The 18918-nt window shown below is 42.6% G+C and overlaps 1 protein-coding gene across 2 annotated transcripts in view; it reads left to right on the forward strand.

The window, feature by feature from the left end:
* Positions 1-18654, forward strand: part of p2rx3b (purinergic receptor P2X, ligand-gated ion channel, 3b) — a 46415-nt gene extending 27761 nt beyond the window's left edge. Inside the window, exons 9-12 of one of the 2 annotated variants that reach the window (XM_085458357.1) lie at positions 5411-5504; positions 5767-5832; positions 8218-8295; positions 18253-18654. In XM_085458357.1, the coding sequence (XP_085314483.1) occupies positions 5411-5504; positions 5767-5832; positions 8218-8295; positions 18253-18366 (352 nt within the window). In that variant the 3' untranslated portion in view covers positions 18367-18654. The remainder of the gene's footprint in view (positions 1-5410; positions 5505-5766; positions 5833-8217; positions 8296-18252) is intronic. The other variant, XM_085458358.1, reaches the window with a different exon arrangement.
* Positions 18655-18918: the final 264 nt, after the last annotated feature.

The raw sequence follows: 18918 nt of genomic DNA on the forward strand, positions 1-18918 counted from the left end.
TCCCCACACTCTCATTAACATAAATGATGTGAATACACACATATCTCCCCCCCCACCCCACCCACCCACACACACACACACACACACACGCACACACACACACTTAGAGAGTGAAATTGGGCTGGGCACATATGAGCCAGGTGAGGAAACACTATCACAGGGAGCCGTCTGCACCGGGAGCCGGTCACAGACCTCCAGGCTGGGCACACAGCAGGAGGGAGGCGCAGGAGCCCCCCAGCCAGGCTGAGAGGACCCCCAGAGCCCCAGCAGCCACGGTCGATCACAGCCCCGGTGCAGAGAGCCCCCTCCGAGGAAACACTGGAGATATGCCACAATAGGATATATACAGGGTAAAATGATAAAATAAATAAGAACGGGATACAATATAAATATAAATATAAATAGAGTAAGAAGATAAAAAAATGGATAAGAATAAAATCAATAAATATTAGGTAAAGTCTAAATTAATAATAGAATAACAGGATAGAATAAATAAGCATAAAATAAATAAACGCTAAGTAAAAGCTAAATTAAAAAGGTGGTCTTGAGCCTGTTCTTAAAAACATGTACGTTCTCTGCGGCCCTGAGCTCCTCCGGCAGGCTGTTCCACAGACGAGGACCATACCACTGAAAAGCTGCCTCTCCGTGAGTATGTGTCCTGACTTTAGGGACAATCAAAAGGCCAGTACCAGAGGACCTCAGGGTCCGCAAGGGCTCATATGGTAAAAGCAGATCTGAGAGATAAGAAGGCCCAAGACCATTAAGACATTTAAAAACCAATAAAAGAACTTTAAAATCGATCCTGAAACACACGGGGAGCCAGTGCAGCGATTCTAAAACCGGTGTAATGTGGGCCCGCCCTCTGGTCTTCATCAGCACACGAGCTGCAGAGTTTTGCAAAAGTTGTAAAGTTGAAATATTCTTCTTAGGAAGACCAGAGAGCAGGGCATTACAGTAATCAATGCGACTGGTAATAAAAGCATGCATCAGCATCTCCGTGTTGCCCCGAGAGAGAATAGGGCGGACTCTGGCTATATTTTTTAGATGATAAAATCCAATTTTGGTCACATGTTTAATATGTGGGATAAAACCAAGCTCAGAGTCAAAAATAACACCCAGGTTTTTCACTTGTAGCGAAGGACATAGTGAAAATGCCTCTAATTTAGGCAAGAGTTTCTCTCTCTGAGCCTCAGGACCGACGATTAAAACTTCAGTTTTGTCCTGGTTAAGCTGTAAAAAGTTTTCTGCCATCCAAGATCTTATATCCAAGATACAGTTAAAAAGAGCATCCATTGGTCTGGTGTCATCAGGAGACACGGAGATGTACAGCTGAGTGTCATCAGCGTAACTGTTAAAGTTATAACCACTGTTAGGAAACTGGTAAATAGACTGGTGCTAATATAGGTATTTCCTACTCCAGTTAACCACCCGACACAAATTCATTCAGTGCTGTGCCTAAGCAGCACGTCTAACACTCACACATGCTCATTTATCCTCTGATGAATGCATCAGTATTCCAGTGTCTTTAGAACAGGTACTGTCAATATAAATGCTGACAATTGGAAAAAGACACAATTCATTAGACAGTTTAAAGTTTTTAGACAACAGAAATTACAACCAACAAATGTACGGTCATTTACAAGATGGTAGGTTTGATTAGGAAAGTCAGCGTGCAGACAAGGTGTTTGTGCGGAGGACCCAAATGCAGATGCATGGAGGTGGGGTGCGTTCAGCAAAAAGCAAGCTGTTTATTGGCTGATGATGAAGATACCAAGTACAAACATAAAGTTCACAAAGGGAATTTAAATCTTGGACAATCCTGGGAACAGTGAACAGACAAACTGACAAAGGCCAAGACAAGTGTGGAGAACACATCACAGGTGAACTAGACTGCAGCAGATGAGCCAAGGGAAGCAAAAACTGAAAACAAAGCACCACGACAACAGCTCACTAACATCCAGCAGGAAATGTGAAAACTGAAATCCTGCTGATATTTAGGGCAGATCAAGCCTAACCGGACTGCAACAGCCTGATGAATCTGTTTGTGTTCCATGATGCTATAAAAAATGGATGGATGTGTGCACGTTCACTATAATGCTGCACTTCTCTCTGGATAAGCTGGACACCCGATACTTTAAGAGTGCCTCAGTTTTCTGTTGCATGTCTTGATTCTGGAATAATTAACGGAAGCTGTGAGAACTTTGAGGACTGTTCTAATATCTGTCCTTCAGCCTGCACTGATATCTTGGACTCCACTCAGACTGTCTGCGCTAAGCCATTGTCAGAGCCATGGTTCAGTGAACATAGGTGCACCCTTAGACATGATTGTAGATGTGCTGAAGGTAGATGGAAGAAGGATAGGATGTATGTTTCTATAAAGATACTTAGGGACTGTCTCTCTGTTTACCAAATAGCCACAAGCCTAATCATATCATCAGTACAAGTAATAATGTTGGAGCTTAGTATGTGTGAGGCAGTAGGTGACGAGACACAAGACCTAATAGCTGAAACTTGGTCAGTAAAAGATGCCAAAAAAATCGTCAGTGTTCCTCCTGTGTGCTCAGCTGTCTTGGAGCAGTTTGAGCCTGTTTCCCTGAGTTAAGGATCCGTGGTAGTTCATCGCCTAAGATAATCACACTGCCCATCAGATCGTCTCCCCCCAAACCTCCTTAAACATAATTGGGCTTTATATCCAGAAATTAATTGACACTTTGTGTCCCATCATTTTTTAAACAGCCTCTTCTTAAAAATCACACTGTGGACCCAACTGTTCTGGTTAATTACAGGCCAATCTTGAAGCTCCCCTTTCTTTCAAAAGTTCTAGAGACAGTGATCTGCTTACAGTTGGAGGCTCACCTTGATCTTAATGAGATCTCTGAAAAGTTTCCGTTTGGTTCTAAATCACTACACAGCACTGAGACAGCACTTTTGAATGTTTTAATGACATTTTCTTAACTCTGGGTTGTAGCAGCCCTGCTGCCCTCTTGATGTTGAGCCTTTTATCCTTTCACTGTAAGACAAATGTTAAAAACCTCGGTGTGCTGTGATGCTTCCTTCAAACTGTGTAGGCAGGTGAGCGCAGTAGTCCGATCTAGCTTTTTCCATCTGAGACAGGTAGCCAAGGTAAAGCCAGACCTTCCAGCTAATGTCTTTCAGTGTGTTATTCATCTCTTCATTATGTGAAGATTACTGCCATTCTCTGCACAGGCCTCTCTTTATCATCTCCAGTTGGTCCGAAATGCCGCCGCTCGTCTGCTAACTGGCATTAAAAGGAAGGAGCCTGTGACCCCAGTGTTGGCCTCTCTACACTGGCTTCCTGTTCCTCATAGGATCCAAATTTAACTTTTTGTTTTTAAATCACTGAACAGTCGAGCCTGCTCTTACCTGTCTGAGCTCCAGAAAGAACCACGAGGTCCAGGTCAAAACGAATGCTATCCATTTCACAGTCTTAAATCTGGTGGCAACAGAGCCTTCTCCGTGGCAGGTCCCAGACTCTGGAAGAGTCTGCCTCTACATATTAGATCTACACATGTTTGGGTTAGCACACACTGACCCAAACCTCTCTTTGTTTTAACAGCCTTAGTCATTGTTGTTGTAGTTGGTTTTTGTGTCTAATGGTTTTATTCCTTCTCTTTTATTGCATCATTTTTGTGCATTTTAATTTGTAAAGCATAATGTGCAGCATGAGCAGCACTGTGGTAGGCAGTGAGCAGAGGGCCCAGTAGAGGACGTCGGGCCCTCAGGCCACGATCATGAAATCCATTTCTAATTGTTTGGTCTGAGACATTGACACTGGTGGCCTGCTGGAGGGCATCCTGTAGAGCTTTGGACATGCTCATTTTCTTTGTCCTTGCACAAATGAGGAGATATCAGTCCCCCCGATCGGTTAAAGGCTTCTACAGCCCCGTCCAACTCTCCTAGAGTAACTCCCTGTCTCCTGGACTCTCCTCCATGCTCTTGAGACTGTGCTGGGAGACACAGCAAACCTTCTGGCAATGACACATATTGATGTGCCATCCTAGAGGAGTTGTACTACCCGTGCAACCTCTGTAGGGTCCAAGTATCTCCTCATGCTACCAGTAGCAATGCTCACCCTATTCAAATGCAGAAATACTGATAAAACAGTCAGAAAAGATGAGGAGGGACAAATGTCAGTGGCCTCCACCTGTAAAACTATGCCTGCTGATTATTTCATTAACACCAAAGCTGCTGAAACTGATAAACTCCTTTGGTACTCAACTGACCAGGTAATTACCTCAGAAGTTTAACTGACTGTACTCTGATAAAAACTGTTCTTTTAATTGTATTTTGGAGCAGTATATTTAAGTTACGATAAGGTACGATCGTGGCTCAAGTGTTGGCAGTTCGTCTTGTAATCGGAAGGTTGCCGGTTCGAGCCCTGGCTCGGACAGACTCGGTCATTGTGTCCTTGGGCAAGACACTTCACCTACCGCCTACTGGTGTTGGCCAGAGGGGCCGATGGCGCGATACGGCAGCCTCGCCTCTGTCAGTGCGCCCCAGGGCAGCTGTGGCTACACCTGTAGCTGCCTCCACCAGTGTGTGAGAGTGAAGTGAAATTTATTTCGGTCAACAACACAGATTATCATTTTACATAAAAGTACTCAATCATACAGCCTGTGGCTTATAATTATCCTATCCTTTACCCCATAGGAATAATCAAATCCTTAGCCAAGAAAATAAATAGCATTGACAAATAAGTTATATAACAGTTTGAAAATAAATCAATGATAAATCAAGAAATGAAATCAACACAAAGTTATTCATCAAACCAAATTTCCATAAGCTTGAATGATACCAATTTTTAAATTCTTCCTGAAAAATGACAAAGAAAAACACATCTTCAGTTCATCATTAAGTCCATTCCATAATTTCACTCCCAAAACTGGCACATCTATACCTAACATTGGTTTCCACTTTAGGTATTTCAAACTTATAAGACCCCCTCAAATCATATTTTCCATCTCTTAGTTTAAACATACTTAGAATACAAAGTGGAACATTCTTTTTCATCACTCGATATATCATTTCTAAAGTTTTACAATACATAATGTCCATGAATTTTAACATAGATGATCCTAAAAAAACTGGTTGGTGGACTCCCTATACGCAACTTTATTTATTATTCAGATTGAATGAATAGTGGAATTGTAAAGCGGTTGAAAAGCACTATATAAATGCAATCCATTATTATATGTGGCCAAATAGCATTAAGTAAAAACTAGCTTTAATTGTGGCATATAAAAACAGTGTTTGATCTTTGTCTAATCATATCTACATCTCTACAAGAAATGTTTTTTTGTCTTGTTTTATTGATCATTCATGAACCTTCTAGTAAATTGAACAGAATAGATGTCACTATAAGAATGATGTGATGTTTCTTTCTATTTAGATTTGCAAAGTATTTTAAGATGGAAAATGGGACTGACTACCGCACTCTGGTCAAAGCCTATGCTATCAGGTTTGACGTCTTGGTCAATGGAAATGTGAGTGTGTAGTTTCACTGTCAGTTCACTGAATAAAGAAGTTTACATCCAGTTACCTTTATTTCACAAACACATTAATGATACAGGAATATAAATATGTGTGTAATTTTTTAAAATATATTTTTAAATGATACATCTATAGTCTTGATTGTCATGTTTCTGTTGTTGTTTGTGAATAAAAGAAGAAAACACAAAACACCAGGACTTTTTTGTACCGATCTTCTCCAGGAAACTGAACCTGACTCATACTCTTGTTTTGCAGGCAGGAAAGTTCAACATGATCCCTACACTCATTAACATGGTTGCAGCCTTTACATCAGTGGGAGTGGTGAGTTAACGTTTAGATTTAATCAAATCGTTATAAATGTTTAATTCAGGAGTTTTGTTAAGATTAGTCAATTCTAAAAAGCAAAAGTTTTCCTCTTATCTTTTTCTACCCTTTAAAAAGGAAAATGGAAAGCCTGACATAAAAAATTTTGGTCTAAGAACTGAAGGTGGCTTTGAAGCAGCTTACACCTCAAATGTAAGCCAAAAATCAGGAAGGGGTCTTTATTATTAAGTGGAAAAAATCCAGAGCTACTTGGCCCTGTGTGAAAAGTTCATTGTCCCCTAAGCCTAACAACTGGTTGGGAATTTGAACAGATGTGCGGACATTCTCCATCATGTTTTGGTAAACAGCAGAACTCGTGCTTCCATTTACCACAGCAAGTCTTCCAGGTGCTGATGCAGCAAAACAGCCCCAGACCATCACGCTGACACCAACATATGTTACTGTGGTATGATGTTTTCTGAAATGCTGTTACTGTTACTCCAGATGTAATGGGACACACACCTTCAACATTTGTCTCGTCAGTCCACAGAGTGTTTTTCCAAAAGCCTGGGGGACCATCAAGATGTTTTCTGGTAAACAAGCCTTTATGGTTCTTTTGCTCAGCAGTGGGTTTCGTCTTTGAACTCTGCCATCTGGGCAACAATGGCCTGCATGGCGGAGTCATGAACACTGACCTTAACTGAGGCAAGTCAGGCCTGCAGTTCTTTGGATGTTGTTCTGGGCTCTTTTGTGACCTGCTGGATCAGTCGTTGTAGCACCTTTGGGGTATCTTTGGTCAGCAATCAATTTTTCACTCAGAGCCATGTAGGTTTGGGTTTTATTTCCCCGTAATAATAAATACCTTCATTTTGTGTACTTGTGTTATCTTGGTACCTGGACTGGTTCTTACAGAGCACTTTTCCACTATAACTGCTTTTTCTATTTAACATTCACACACATTCATTTTCCAATGGATGCATCAGAGAGGAGCTTGGGGTTAGTATCTTTCCCAAGGACATTTGGCATGCAGACTGGACCAGCCAGGGGAACAAACCACCAGCCTTACAAGTAGTAGGTGACCTGCTCTACCACCTGAATTACAGCCCCCCCTTAAATTGGTGTGGTGATCCGAAACATTTAAGTGTGACAAACATACAAAAAAATAGGAAATCATGAAGGGGGCAAACATGTATTCGCACCACTGTGTGTGTGGTGTCCCTATCCCATGAAAATAAAAGCCTTTTATTACATATTAAAACCTATCAGAAGTTCCTGGACCACAATCTTTCCAATTTTCTTTATTACTGTAATTCCCTTCAATGACCATTATTGTTTCTTCTTACTTTCTAATTTAGATTTAAAGAATGTTTTGAAAATGCTCATGAAAGTGAGTTCATGAGCATTTTCTGCATCTGAAATTAGAGAAGATCCATTAGTGTCATCGTTGTCAGTCAAAAATATATCAAACATCTGCAACTGCTTGTTTTCAGGATGAAACAACCAACATGTGCAACACCGCTTCATTTTTCCAAATTAAGGGACATTCATATCATTAGTTTATTTGCTGTTGTTTTCTAAACTTACAATAGATTTTCTATGTTTAGACCCGAACTCTTTCATGGCATGCATTTTTAAACTCTCTTTGCTATTTAGGCTGTTTGGGACCTGTTTAATGTAAAAACAAAGAATTACCAGATTTTTTTTACCTGATTTTTCTTTCTGAGAGAAATGAGATCCACATATGAGGATATTTGCTTTAAATTTTGATAGAACAGAGGCAGTATAATGTCCTCGTAATTGGAAATCAGGCCCTTGTAGAGCAACATTTTGTATTTTGGTCTAGATATCCCAAAATGTGATGTCCACATATGTGGACGCCAGGTCCTAGGAAGTTAATATATTTATTTAGGCCACTTATATTTGGAAGCCAGGATTATTAAATAAATACATAATGGGTTACATTTGAGGTGTGATTAAAAAAAGTCCCAAATTGATGAATATTGACAAAAAGGTAAAGCATCCATGATGCTTCACACAAAATTTTGGTTAGGTTGGAAAAGAGGTTGATTTTATTTCTCAGTAGAAGTTCAAGGTTAGTGGGGAAATCAGTGCTCAGTGTTCAGAAACAGACAGCTAGAGAACAATCTGAAAATAGCAGCTGTGCTTGAAGATGTCTGCACATGTCCTAGAAAATGATCTTAAACTGGTGATCATCAAAAATTCAATCAGGTTAGACTTTTGATTTTTATTGGCCTTAAATACCAGAAAAAATGAACTGAAACTAAATGGAAATGAAGCTGTGGACCAAGGGGTGGTGACAAGTGACATTTTGGAGGTTGAAGGGGCTTGCTTGTAATTATTATTATTATAATTATAATTATTATCATTATTATTATTACGTAGGGCACAGTGCTGTGTGACATCATACTGCTCAACTTCCTGAAAGGTGCGGAGCAATACAAGGCCAAGAAATTTGAAGAGGTAAAATACCCAGCTCTTAATCACGTTTTAATGTGCACGTTATCTGATTTTTATTGGTGACCATGTTGCTGACATGTAAGGTTAAAACATTATTACATTAAAACACAAAAAGGCTCAAAGTTCAGCAGAACGCAATTTGGAAAAAGTGCTTTTTAAAAAATGGTTTTAAAAAGGACACCCAGCTTGAACCCCTTTCACTTTTGGCAATTCATTCAAATTCTTGGGGTCTTAGATCATATTTAACTCTTGACTCTCTTTTCTGAACTAATCAGATTTCAGGCCTGCTTAAAGAACAACTGTTGCGGGTTCAGATATTGAGGGTGAACACAAAAACAATAATGGTCCAGAAGAGCTTCGGTCAAACAATGATTTTAATGAACACATGCGTGGGGAGATGAACACTGCACACAGACAGCATCGATCTCCAAATGGTGGAGCATTACTCAAACTCTTATAGCCACTGTTGACCCCCACCTAGTCGTAAAAGCCTAAACATTCACATTTTCCTAACTCCTAGCGAGCCTGACTTATGGCCTTGGCTCCCTATTTTGTCTGCCTTTAACAACGGTGGGAGTGAAGCTCCCGTGGAATGTGCTCTGTCTCCTCTACTATCAGAAAAAGCAAAGTCCTGACTCTCTGAAAACAGTATTTCTTATAACTATAACAGGGAGTGCAGAATTATTAGGCAAGTTGTATTTGTGAGGAATAATGTTATTATTGAACAACAACCATGTTCTCAATGAACCCAAAAAACTCATTAATATCAAAGCTGAATGTTTCTGGAAGTAGTTTTTAGTTTGTTTTTAGTTTTAGCTATTTTAGGGGGATATCTGTGTGTGCAGGTGACTATTACTGTGCATAATTATTAGGCAACTTAACAAAAAACAAATATATACCCATTTCAATCATTTATTTTTACCAGTGACACCAATATAACATCTCCACATTCACAAATATACATTTCTGACATTCAAAAACAAAACAAATCAGCGACCAATATAGCCACCTTTCTTTGCAAGGACACTCAAAAGCCTGCCATCCTTGGATTCTGTCAGTGTTTTGATCTGTTCACCATCAACATTGCGTGCAGCAGCAACCACAGCCTCCCAGACACTGTTCAGAGAGGTGTACTGTTTTCCCTCCTTGTAAATCTCACATTTGATGATGGACCACAGGTTCTCAATGGGGTTCAGATCAGGTGAACAAGGAGGCCATGTCATTAGTTTTTCTTCTTTTATACCCTTTCTTGCCAGCCACGCTGTGGAGTATGGGCAGAAATCTGTGCCATCAGAAACTGAATTTGAATAAGTTAAATTTGAATTTGAATTGCTGACGACACAGTGGTGTCGGGTGCCATCTCCAACAACGATGAGGCGGCCTACATGGATGAAGTGAAGAATCTGGCATCGTGGTGCCAGGACAACCACCTCCAGCTGAACGTCAGCAAGACCAAGGAGCTGGTGGTGGACTTCAGAAGGGGTCAGCACAGAGACTACAAGCCCATTATCATCAATGGAGCTCCAGTGGAGAGGGTGCAGTCCTTCAAGTATCTTGGTGTCCACATCTCCTCAGACCTGACATGGGCTGCCCACATTCAGGTCCAGACCAAAAAGGCTAGGCAGCGCCTGTATCACCTACGACAACTGAGGAAGTTCAGGGTCTCTCCAAAGATTTTCTATACAGGCGCTGTGGAGAGCATCCTCACACAGAACATGACATCGTGGTTTGGGAACAGCTGTGTGAAGGACCAAAAAGCTCTCCAGAGAGTGATCCGTACAGCAGAACGCTGCTGCAGGATTGCTCTCCCCCCGCTTCAGGACACCTACACCAGGAGATGCCGGACTAGAGCAGCGCAGATACTGAAGGACCCGTCCCATCCTGGCAACAAACTGTTCCAACTTCTGCAATCTGGTAGAAGGTTCCGCATCTTCCGGGCAAGGACAGAGAGACTCAAGAGGAGCTTCTATCCCCAAGCCATCCGTGCCCTAAACACACACACCCGCCCTCTCACATCATCTATAATTGACTGAGTCAGGACTCTTCCAGACACTCTAAACCAAGGCACAATGTACATTTCAGTTCCTTTAATTTTAAATATGTTTATATTGTCTATCCTGTAAAATAGTCAGATATCTATTCATATTAATGTACAGAATTCACCTGCTTGCTGCTACTACTGCACATTCACCCAGTGTATATACTATATGTGTATATATATATAATGTTCCTCCTCTACACCCCCCCCCCCCCCCCCAATTTTTGCACATGTCGAGGAGCGTGTCAGGCTACATTTCACTGTGTGTTATACTTGTATAACTATGCATGTGACAAATAATAAAGAACCTTGAACCTTGAACCTTGAATCTGAATTGTAACTTGAATAAATGCTTTTGAAAACTGAATTTGAATTAGTCTAATTTGAAATTGAATTTATGGTTTGAAAATGATCATCACTAAATTGAAATTGAATTTTATATTTTGAAAATGAATTGATTTGCTTTGAAACTGCATTTTATCCTTTAAAAATTCAGCTCTCGAATAATTTCAGTTTCACTTCTCACCATTCAGTTTCAGTTCCAAAATTCAGTTTTTTGGAACTTACATCCGGTTCCGGTTCAAGCGCAGATTAATAGAACTACGTTTTACTAGCGGACCGAAAGTACTGACGGGAATTATAATTTCACCCTCAGATGAGCCAAGCTACGACTGTCAGGGAAGGTGATGTAGGTTCAGAGCATATGAGAGTGGTTAAGTTTGTCTCTTGTCTAGATGAAGGCACAAGAGGGATCAATGGCAAGGCGTAGAGATTCAGTATCTTCAGTCTTCAGTGGACACTCCATTTCTGGCACAAAACACCTGTAAAAGATGGTCGATTTAGGAGGTGACCCGACAACTTCAGCCTGTCAAACATAGTAATGGAGCAGTGTGTTTAAAAAAAAAAAAAAAAAAAATCTAATTAAGCATGCACTCAGTACCCTAAAAATTATTATGGTAGTTAAACACAGTGATAGTTATATATCACATTATATCACTTCAAACAGAGGTGATCCAGTAATGCTGCACTAATGAATTAGACTAACTATTCACTTTAGCTAAAGTTATGAAGTTAGCTAAAGAGTTGGGATGCTGTGTAAGACATAAATAAAGCTAAAACACAAAGGTTTGGACACCGTTTTGCATGTTTCCCTACTGTAGGGGTCTCTGCAAGCATACAGAGGGGTACTCTGAGAGGGTCCAAGATGACAACTTTGGAATTCTACTAGAAACAGTCGATCATATTTGTTTGTCAAAGCTGAATTCAGGGCAAACTACGCTAAATTACCGTTTTTAGCTAACAGCTACAATAAGCATAACAGTTACTGTATGGCTATCATTTGTTAACATGACGCTTGTTCTTATACATGTAATACATTTATTACCAACCTAAGAGTTCATCCGCTGGTCATTCGACATGACAAATGACTTCTGAAGTCTTAATTCAGCTCAAGACGCTGTAGATTCCCGTCAGTAACACTTTCGGTCCGCTAGTAAAACGCAGTTCTATTAATCTGCGCTTGAACCGGAACCGGATGTAAGTTCCAAAAAACTGAATTGTAGAACTGAAACTGAATGGTGAGAAGTGAAACTGAAATTATTCGAGAGCTGAATTTTTAAAGGATAAAATGCAGTTTCAAAGCAAATCAATTCATTTTCAAAATATAAAATTCAATTTCAATTTAGTGATGATCATTTTCAAACCATAAATTCAATTTCAAATTAGACTAATTCAAATTCAGTTTTCAAAAGCATTTATTCAAGTTACAATTCAGATTCAATCTGAGCAATTCAAATTCAAATTGAACTTATTCAAATTCAGTTTCTGATGGCACAGATTTCTGCCCATAGTGGAGTACTTGGACGCGTGTGATGGAGCATTGTCCTGCATGAAAATCATGTTTTTCTTGAAGGATGCAGACTTCTTCCTGTACCACTGCTTGAAGAAGGCGTCTTCCAGAAACTGGCAGTAGGACTGGGAGTTGAGCTTGACTCCATCCTCAACCCGAAAAGGCCCCACAAGCTCATCTTTGATGATACCAGCCCAAACCAGTACTCCACCTCCACCTTGCTGGCGTCTGAGTGGGACTGGAGCTCTCTGCCCTTTACCAGTCCAGCCACGGGCCCATCCATCTGGCCCATCAAGACTCACTCTCATTTCATCAGTCCATAAAACCTTAGAAAAACCAGTCTTGAGATATTTCTTGGCCCACTCTTGACGTTTCAGCTTGTGTGTCTTGTTCAGTGGTGGTCGTCTTTCAGCCTTTCTTACCTTGGCCATGTCTCTGAGTATTGCACACCTTGTGCTTTTGGGCACTCCAGTGATGTTGCAGCTCTGAAATATGGCCAAACTGGTGGCAAGTGGCATCTTGGCAGCTGCACGCTTGACTTTTCTCAGTTCATGGGCAGTTATTTTGCGCCTTGGTTTTTCCACACGCTTCTTGCGACTCTGTTGGCTATTTTGAATGAAACGCTTGATTGTTCGATGATCATGCTTCAGAAGCTTTGCAATTTTGAGACTGCTGCATCCCTCTGCAAGATATCTCACTATTTTTGACTTTTCTGAGCCTGTCAAGTCCTTCTTTTGACCCATTTTGCCAAAGGAAAGGACGTTGCCTAATAATTATGCACACCTGATATAGGGTGTTGATGTCATTAGACCACACCCCTTCTCATTACAGAGATGCACATCACCTAATATGCTTAATTGGTAGTAGGCTTTCGAGCCTATACAGCTTGGAGTAGGACAACATGCATGAAGAGGATGATGTGGACAAAATACTCATTTGCCTAATAATTCTGCATTCCCTGTATAATGCATCATAAACAATATCATTCATTCACAATAAATCAGCAGTCTAATGTAATACAAATAAGTTTAACACATGTAATAGTTATCACCTTCTTCTAATTCAGGAGAATGCAAACTAAAACTACATAATAGCTTCACAATCCTTAATCAGGGGCATAACATGGCGTAAGATAATATTATAATCTCACACAACCTTACTGTAAATGCAACAAAAATGAGTGAGTGTGCATCTGTGCAGCTATGCTTGGAAAAACCCAGAAACTATTCTGTTGGTTATTCAAGCTCTATCTTTACTGATATTTACTGAGGTGTGAAAACTTCAAAAGGAAACCACTTTGAAAAGTTCACTTCATTTGCCATCATTTGACTTTTCAGACAAATTTTCAGTTTAGTTTTGTCACAGTTTGCCGGGGCAAGCCGTGTGAATAATAATGGATCCAAACTGCAGGCTGCTGAAGTGGAGGGTGAGTTTATTTGCAACCAAAAGGTACAACAGACAGGGTGGCGAGGAACAGAACGGTGAAAACTCTAAACTGGGAAAACTAAATAAAACACTAACCGGAATACGAACGTGACTTGCAGGGAGAATGACCAGAGAATCAACACAGAAGGGTGGAAGGGAAATAACACAGACGAACCAGCAATTACTATGACAGAAGACATAACTTAAATACACTCAGAGAACACAGGGAGATTACATACAGGTGGGAACACAGCTGGGAGTGATTAACATGACGAGACTAGGGAGGCAAACTGAAAACACTCACATAAGACACAGACCTTCACAATAAAACAGGAACTTACACAAGAAAAGACACAAACTAAGAAACGTGGACTAGATACAGGAACACACGGGAAGAACAGAGTAAACACTAACCAGAGAATTAACACAACCACAATCACGAAGAGAAAACACAAAACGCTGGGTCAAAAGGACCCAGGATCATGACAAGTTTCTTATTGTGATAGCCCGGTCCTGTGTGCAGCTGTGTTCTCTTTCCCTGCTTATCTCATGTGTGTGTATTTAAGCCCATAGTTTTCCTTTTTATATTTTGTGTCTAAGCGTTTTGCTGTGCGGCCCCTGTTTAGGACTACCTTTAAAACCTGGTTTCTTCAGCCAGCTGGACTTGCTGCCTCACCTAAATAAAGGTGTATTTTTGTCTATTATTTACCACGACACTAGTGATGTGTTGGTCCCAAACGAACAAACTCTTAGAGCCGGCTCTTTGAAGTGAACGATGCGAGCCGGCTCCTAATTGGGAGCCGTGATTTTTTTTTTTTTCTTTCTCCCATCCTCTCTCTCGCACTTTTTTCGGCTTCACTCCGCATGCGAGCCTTGTGCTTTACGCTGGGAAGAGGGGCGGTAGTTACACTCGCAGTCAAAGCGTTCTCACTCCCGAGGCGTAACATGTCGACGTTTTGTCACGTCCCGCGGCGTTCCTGAGGAACGCGAAAGGAGACCTTCGGCGTTCTTATGGTACGCGGCGGGTCATGGCTGGAATCCAGTGCAATGACGCTCCCGCGGTAATAACCCAGCCCTAAACCTAACCTTATCCCTAGCCCTGACCATAACCTTATTCCTGACCTTAACCAGGACTTTAATGATGTTAAATAGCGTGTTTCTAAGCTATTTGAAGAAAAAGAGCGAACATGTGTAGATTCAGTCCAGACGGTTCGCATATTTCCTCTTTTTTCCGAGGTCGTCATTTAGGAACGTGGTGGGTAGCCGAAAACGTAATATGGTGATGATTTGTCACCTAGCGTAAAATGTTACGCTTTGGGAGTGAGAACGGGTTGTCGCAGTAGCACAGAGAGAGAAAGAGAGCCAGGGACAACAACGTCACATTAGAAAGGTATAGTAATCATCCACAACTATTTTCAGTTGCAGATGATAAAGGATTCAGAAAGTTTATTCATGCATTGAAGCCTATGTATGCAATTCCAAGCAGGAAACACCCTAGGCCTATATGACTGAGAATGTGCATCTTCTTTTTGTTTTGTTTTGTTACGCTTTAAATTTGTTTAAAAGGAAAAAGCTGAAAATTTAAATAGTTAAAAGTTGAAATGTAAATAGTTGTTTTATTGTATTTTATAATTTATTTATGACATTTTATGTGGAGTGAATAAATAAAAGTATATTTACAGTGGCCCCTAGAGACAAATCATGTACAAATTCCAAAACACAGCAGAAATGCTCCAGGATCCTAGTGGCTACACAAGCCAGCAAGTATCAACGACCAGATTTGGTGTGTGGTAGTAACAGGTAAATGAACACTTTTTAAAAAACCATTTGAATATATATGAGTGTTTGTGTATAAATACACAAACAATACACATATGCTTTCAGTTGTGTAATTTAAATGATCTAGGTAGCTGTTTTGGAAGTTTAGTTAACGCTAGAAATGTGTTTTTGTCACGGCGGGGTGCGCCGATGTGTGTGGAAACAGGACCCAAAAGCAGATGACGACGAGGAGTAGTAAGGTTTTAACGGAAAAGTGATCCTTTAATGATAACGGCAAGGAAAAACCAGGAAACCAAAGCAAACTGTCAAAACACTAAGAAACAAAACACTAAGAGGTACTAAGACCAAAAACTATAACTGTGGTGGAAAATAACAGGCTAAGACTAAGACTATAACTGTAACTCTGGTGAGATAAACAGACGACCCGACAATGGCATGCAGAAAACAAAGGGCTTAAATACATACATGAGGTGATCAGGGGAAGTGGAGACACATGGGGGAACAGCTGACTGACATAAACCTAATGACAGGACCAGGAGAGGAAAGCTAAATACAATGAACAAAGAACACATGACACTGTCAGAATAAAACAGGAAACACTAAAACTAGACATGACAATACAAACTTAACAAACCTAATGCGTGATGAATGATACAAGAACCCAAAACATAGAAAACCAGAGGAACAATAAACAATAACTGCCCAAACTAAAGACAGATAGGAAATGACACAAAACTAATCACATAACAAAATGAGACAAATACAAACATGAACTCAGAGTGCTGGGTCAGAGACCCAGCCTGTGACAGAGCCCCCCCCTCAAGGGCGGATTCCAGACGCCCGAAAACAACCAGAAAACAAACACAAAAACAAAACCACAACAACCCACCCAGGGTGGGCGGAGGGGGACCAGGACGGAGGGCTGGAAACAAAACCACAAAACACAAAGCGAAAACACAGAGCAAACACAACAAGGGCACAAGAGGCCGAGACCCAGCTCCAGGAGGGCGACCATGAACCCGGCAGAACAGGAGTGAATGGCGAAGCAGTTCAGGTGGCCGCCCCGGAGGTTGACAGCAAAACAAAAGAAAGTTCAAAAGTTCAGGCGGCCGACCAGGAGGCCAACGGTCCAGCAGTCCAAAATCCATGAGCTCAGGGGGCCGACCCGGAGGTCGAGAGCACAGCAGGTCAGAGGTCAAAGGTTCAGGGGGCCGACCCGGAGGTCGAGAGCACAGCAGGTCACAGTTCATCAGTTCAGGCGGCTGACCCCGATGGCAACGAAGTCCAGCTGATGGCCCGGAAAGCAGCCGGCGATTCCGAGGGGCAAAACGTGGCTTGGGCAGCGGCAGCACAGCCGCGGGACCAGGCGAGGCCGACACAGAAACAGAGGCCGATGCTGGACCAGGCGAAGCAGAAGCCGAAGCCGGACCAGGCGAGGGCGAAGCAGAAGCCAAGGCCGAAGCCGGACCCAGCGAGGGCGAAGCAGGAGCTAAGGTCGAAGCTGGACCAGGCGAAGCACAGGCCGAAGCTGGACCAGGCGGAGGCGAAGCAGGAACAGAGGCTGATGCTGGACCTGACGATGGCGAAGCAGAGGCAGAAACTGGACCAGGCGAAGCAGAGGCAGAAGCTGGACCAGGCGAAGCAGAGGGAGAAGCTGGACCAGGCGAAGCAGGAGCAGAGGCAGAAGCTGGACCAGGCGAAGCAGGAGCAGAGGCAGAAGCTGGACCAGGCGTAGCAGAAGCTGAGGCTGGACCAGGCGAAGCAGAGGCAGAAACTGGACCAGGCGAAGCAGAAGCCGAAGCTGGACCAGGCGAAGCAGAGGCAGAAGCTGGACCAGGCAAAGCAGGAGCAGAGGCAGAAGCTGGACCAGGCGTAGCAGAAGCTGAGGCTGGACCAGGCGAAGCACAGGCTGAAGCTGGACCAGGCGAAGCAGAAGCCGAAGCTGGACCAGGCGAAGCAGAAGCCGAAGCCGAAGCTGGACCAGGCGAAGCAGAAGCACAGGCTGAAGCTGGACCAGGCGAAGCAGAAGCCGAAGCCGAAGCTGGACCAGGCGAAGCACAGGCTGAAGCTGGACCAGGCGAAGCAGAAGCCGAAGCCGAAGCTGGACCAGGCGAAGCACAGGCTGGAGCTGGACCAGGCGAAGCAGAAGCACAGGCTGGAGCCGGACCAGGCAAAGAAGAAGCACAGGCTGGAGCCGGACCAGGCGAAGCACAGGCTGGAGCTGGACCAGGCGAAGCAGAAGCCGGAGCCGGACCAGGCGAAGCAGAGGCAGAACCAGGTGACAGTGAGGCAGCCACAGGTGGTGGCTGGACGGGCTCCTCGGGCCCTCCAGCTGACGTGGCAGGAGGCTGTGTAAGTTGCAGCAACACACAGTCTATAGTGGGTGAAATGAGTTTGTATGAGTTCTCAGACTGAGGTGTGGCAGAACCAGGCGAGGCGTCGTCCTCAGGCTGAGGCGCAGAAGCAGCAAGCGGTAGCAGGTGGCGGCACGGGAGCCGCAGGTGGTGGCGCTGCAGCCACAGGTGGTGAAACAGAAGGTGGCCAGACGGGCTCCTCGAGCCTGCCAGCTGACGAGGCGTGAAGCTGGACGGGCTCCTCGGGCCCTCCAGCTGATGTGGCATGAGGCTGGTGCGGTTCTCCTGAACCCCCAGCTGATGAAACATGAAGCTGGCTGGGTTCTCCTGAACCTCCAGCAGACGAAACATGAAACTGGCTGGGTTCTCCCGAACCTCCAGCAGACGAAACATGAAGCTGGCTGGGTTCTCCAGAACCTCCAGCAGTCATAATACAATTTGTTTTGTCTCACTCGAACTGAAGATCAGGGGTCTGGATCTATAATGATACAAACTCTTTTTCTCTCTTTCTGTAGGTGTCCGACAACCCATCCGAAGGCAATGGACTGTATCGTTCCCAACTGTCTCTCAGACAAACCATGACAAAGTCCAATGACTCAGGGGCATTTTCTATTGAACCTTACAGCTAAATGGACAGCATACGTGTTTATTTCATGTTTTATTATCCAGCAGTACCAAGGTGAAACCATGTCTTTATGTTGTTAGAGATAATACGTAGAATGCTGAATTATTGCTGCTTTGCACTGATTCAAGTTGGATACAAACAAGGACAAAGACATAAAATGAAAACAAAAGCATGACTATCTTTGCATGACTATCATTTGGCATGCGACAGGAGCTCAGGATTTCTGATGTGGTCTGGCTTTTGAAAAGAAATGAGAACTGACTGAAGTTACCGTTTTAACAATAAAGTTAGAAACAAGATAACTGTGATGAACTGGTTCTTGTTTAGTATTTCTATTGTGATTTCCACTCTCATTCATTTACTAGTGATGTGCGGATCGATCCTGAAATATCGATTCCTCCGATACCAATCATTTATGTTCTTGAATCGATTCTCACATTAAAATATCAAAATTTTAGTAATTTAGGGTAAATTTGTAGTTTATCATTAACAAGAACACAGTGGAAAGAAACTATAACATTCTAATTGCCTACATTCAAAGGAACTACTTCCTCTT

This window comes from Copadichromis virginalis, linkage group LG6 (assembly GCF_057382275.1).
Source record: "Copadichromis virginalis isolate Kocher_CV1m ecotype Utaka linkage group LG6, C_Virginalis_male_GT1.1, whole genome shotgun sequence".
In the NCBI taxonomy this organism is placed as follows: domain Eukaryota; kingdom Metazoa; phylum Chordata; class Actinopteri; order Cichliformes; family Cichlidae; genus Copadichromis; species Copadichromis virginalis.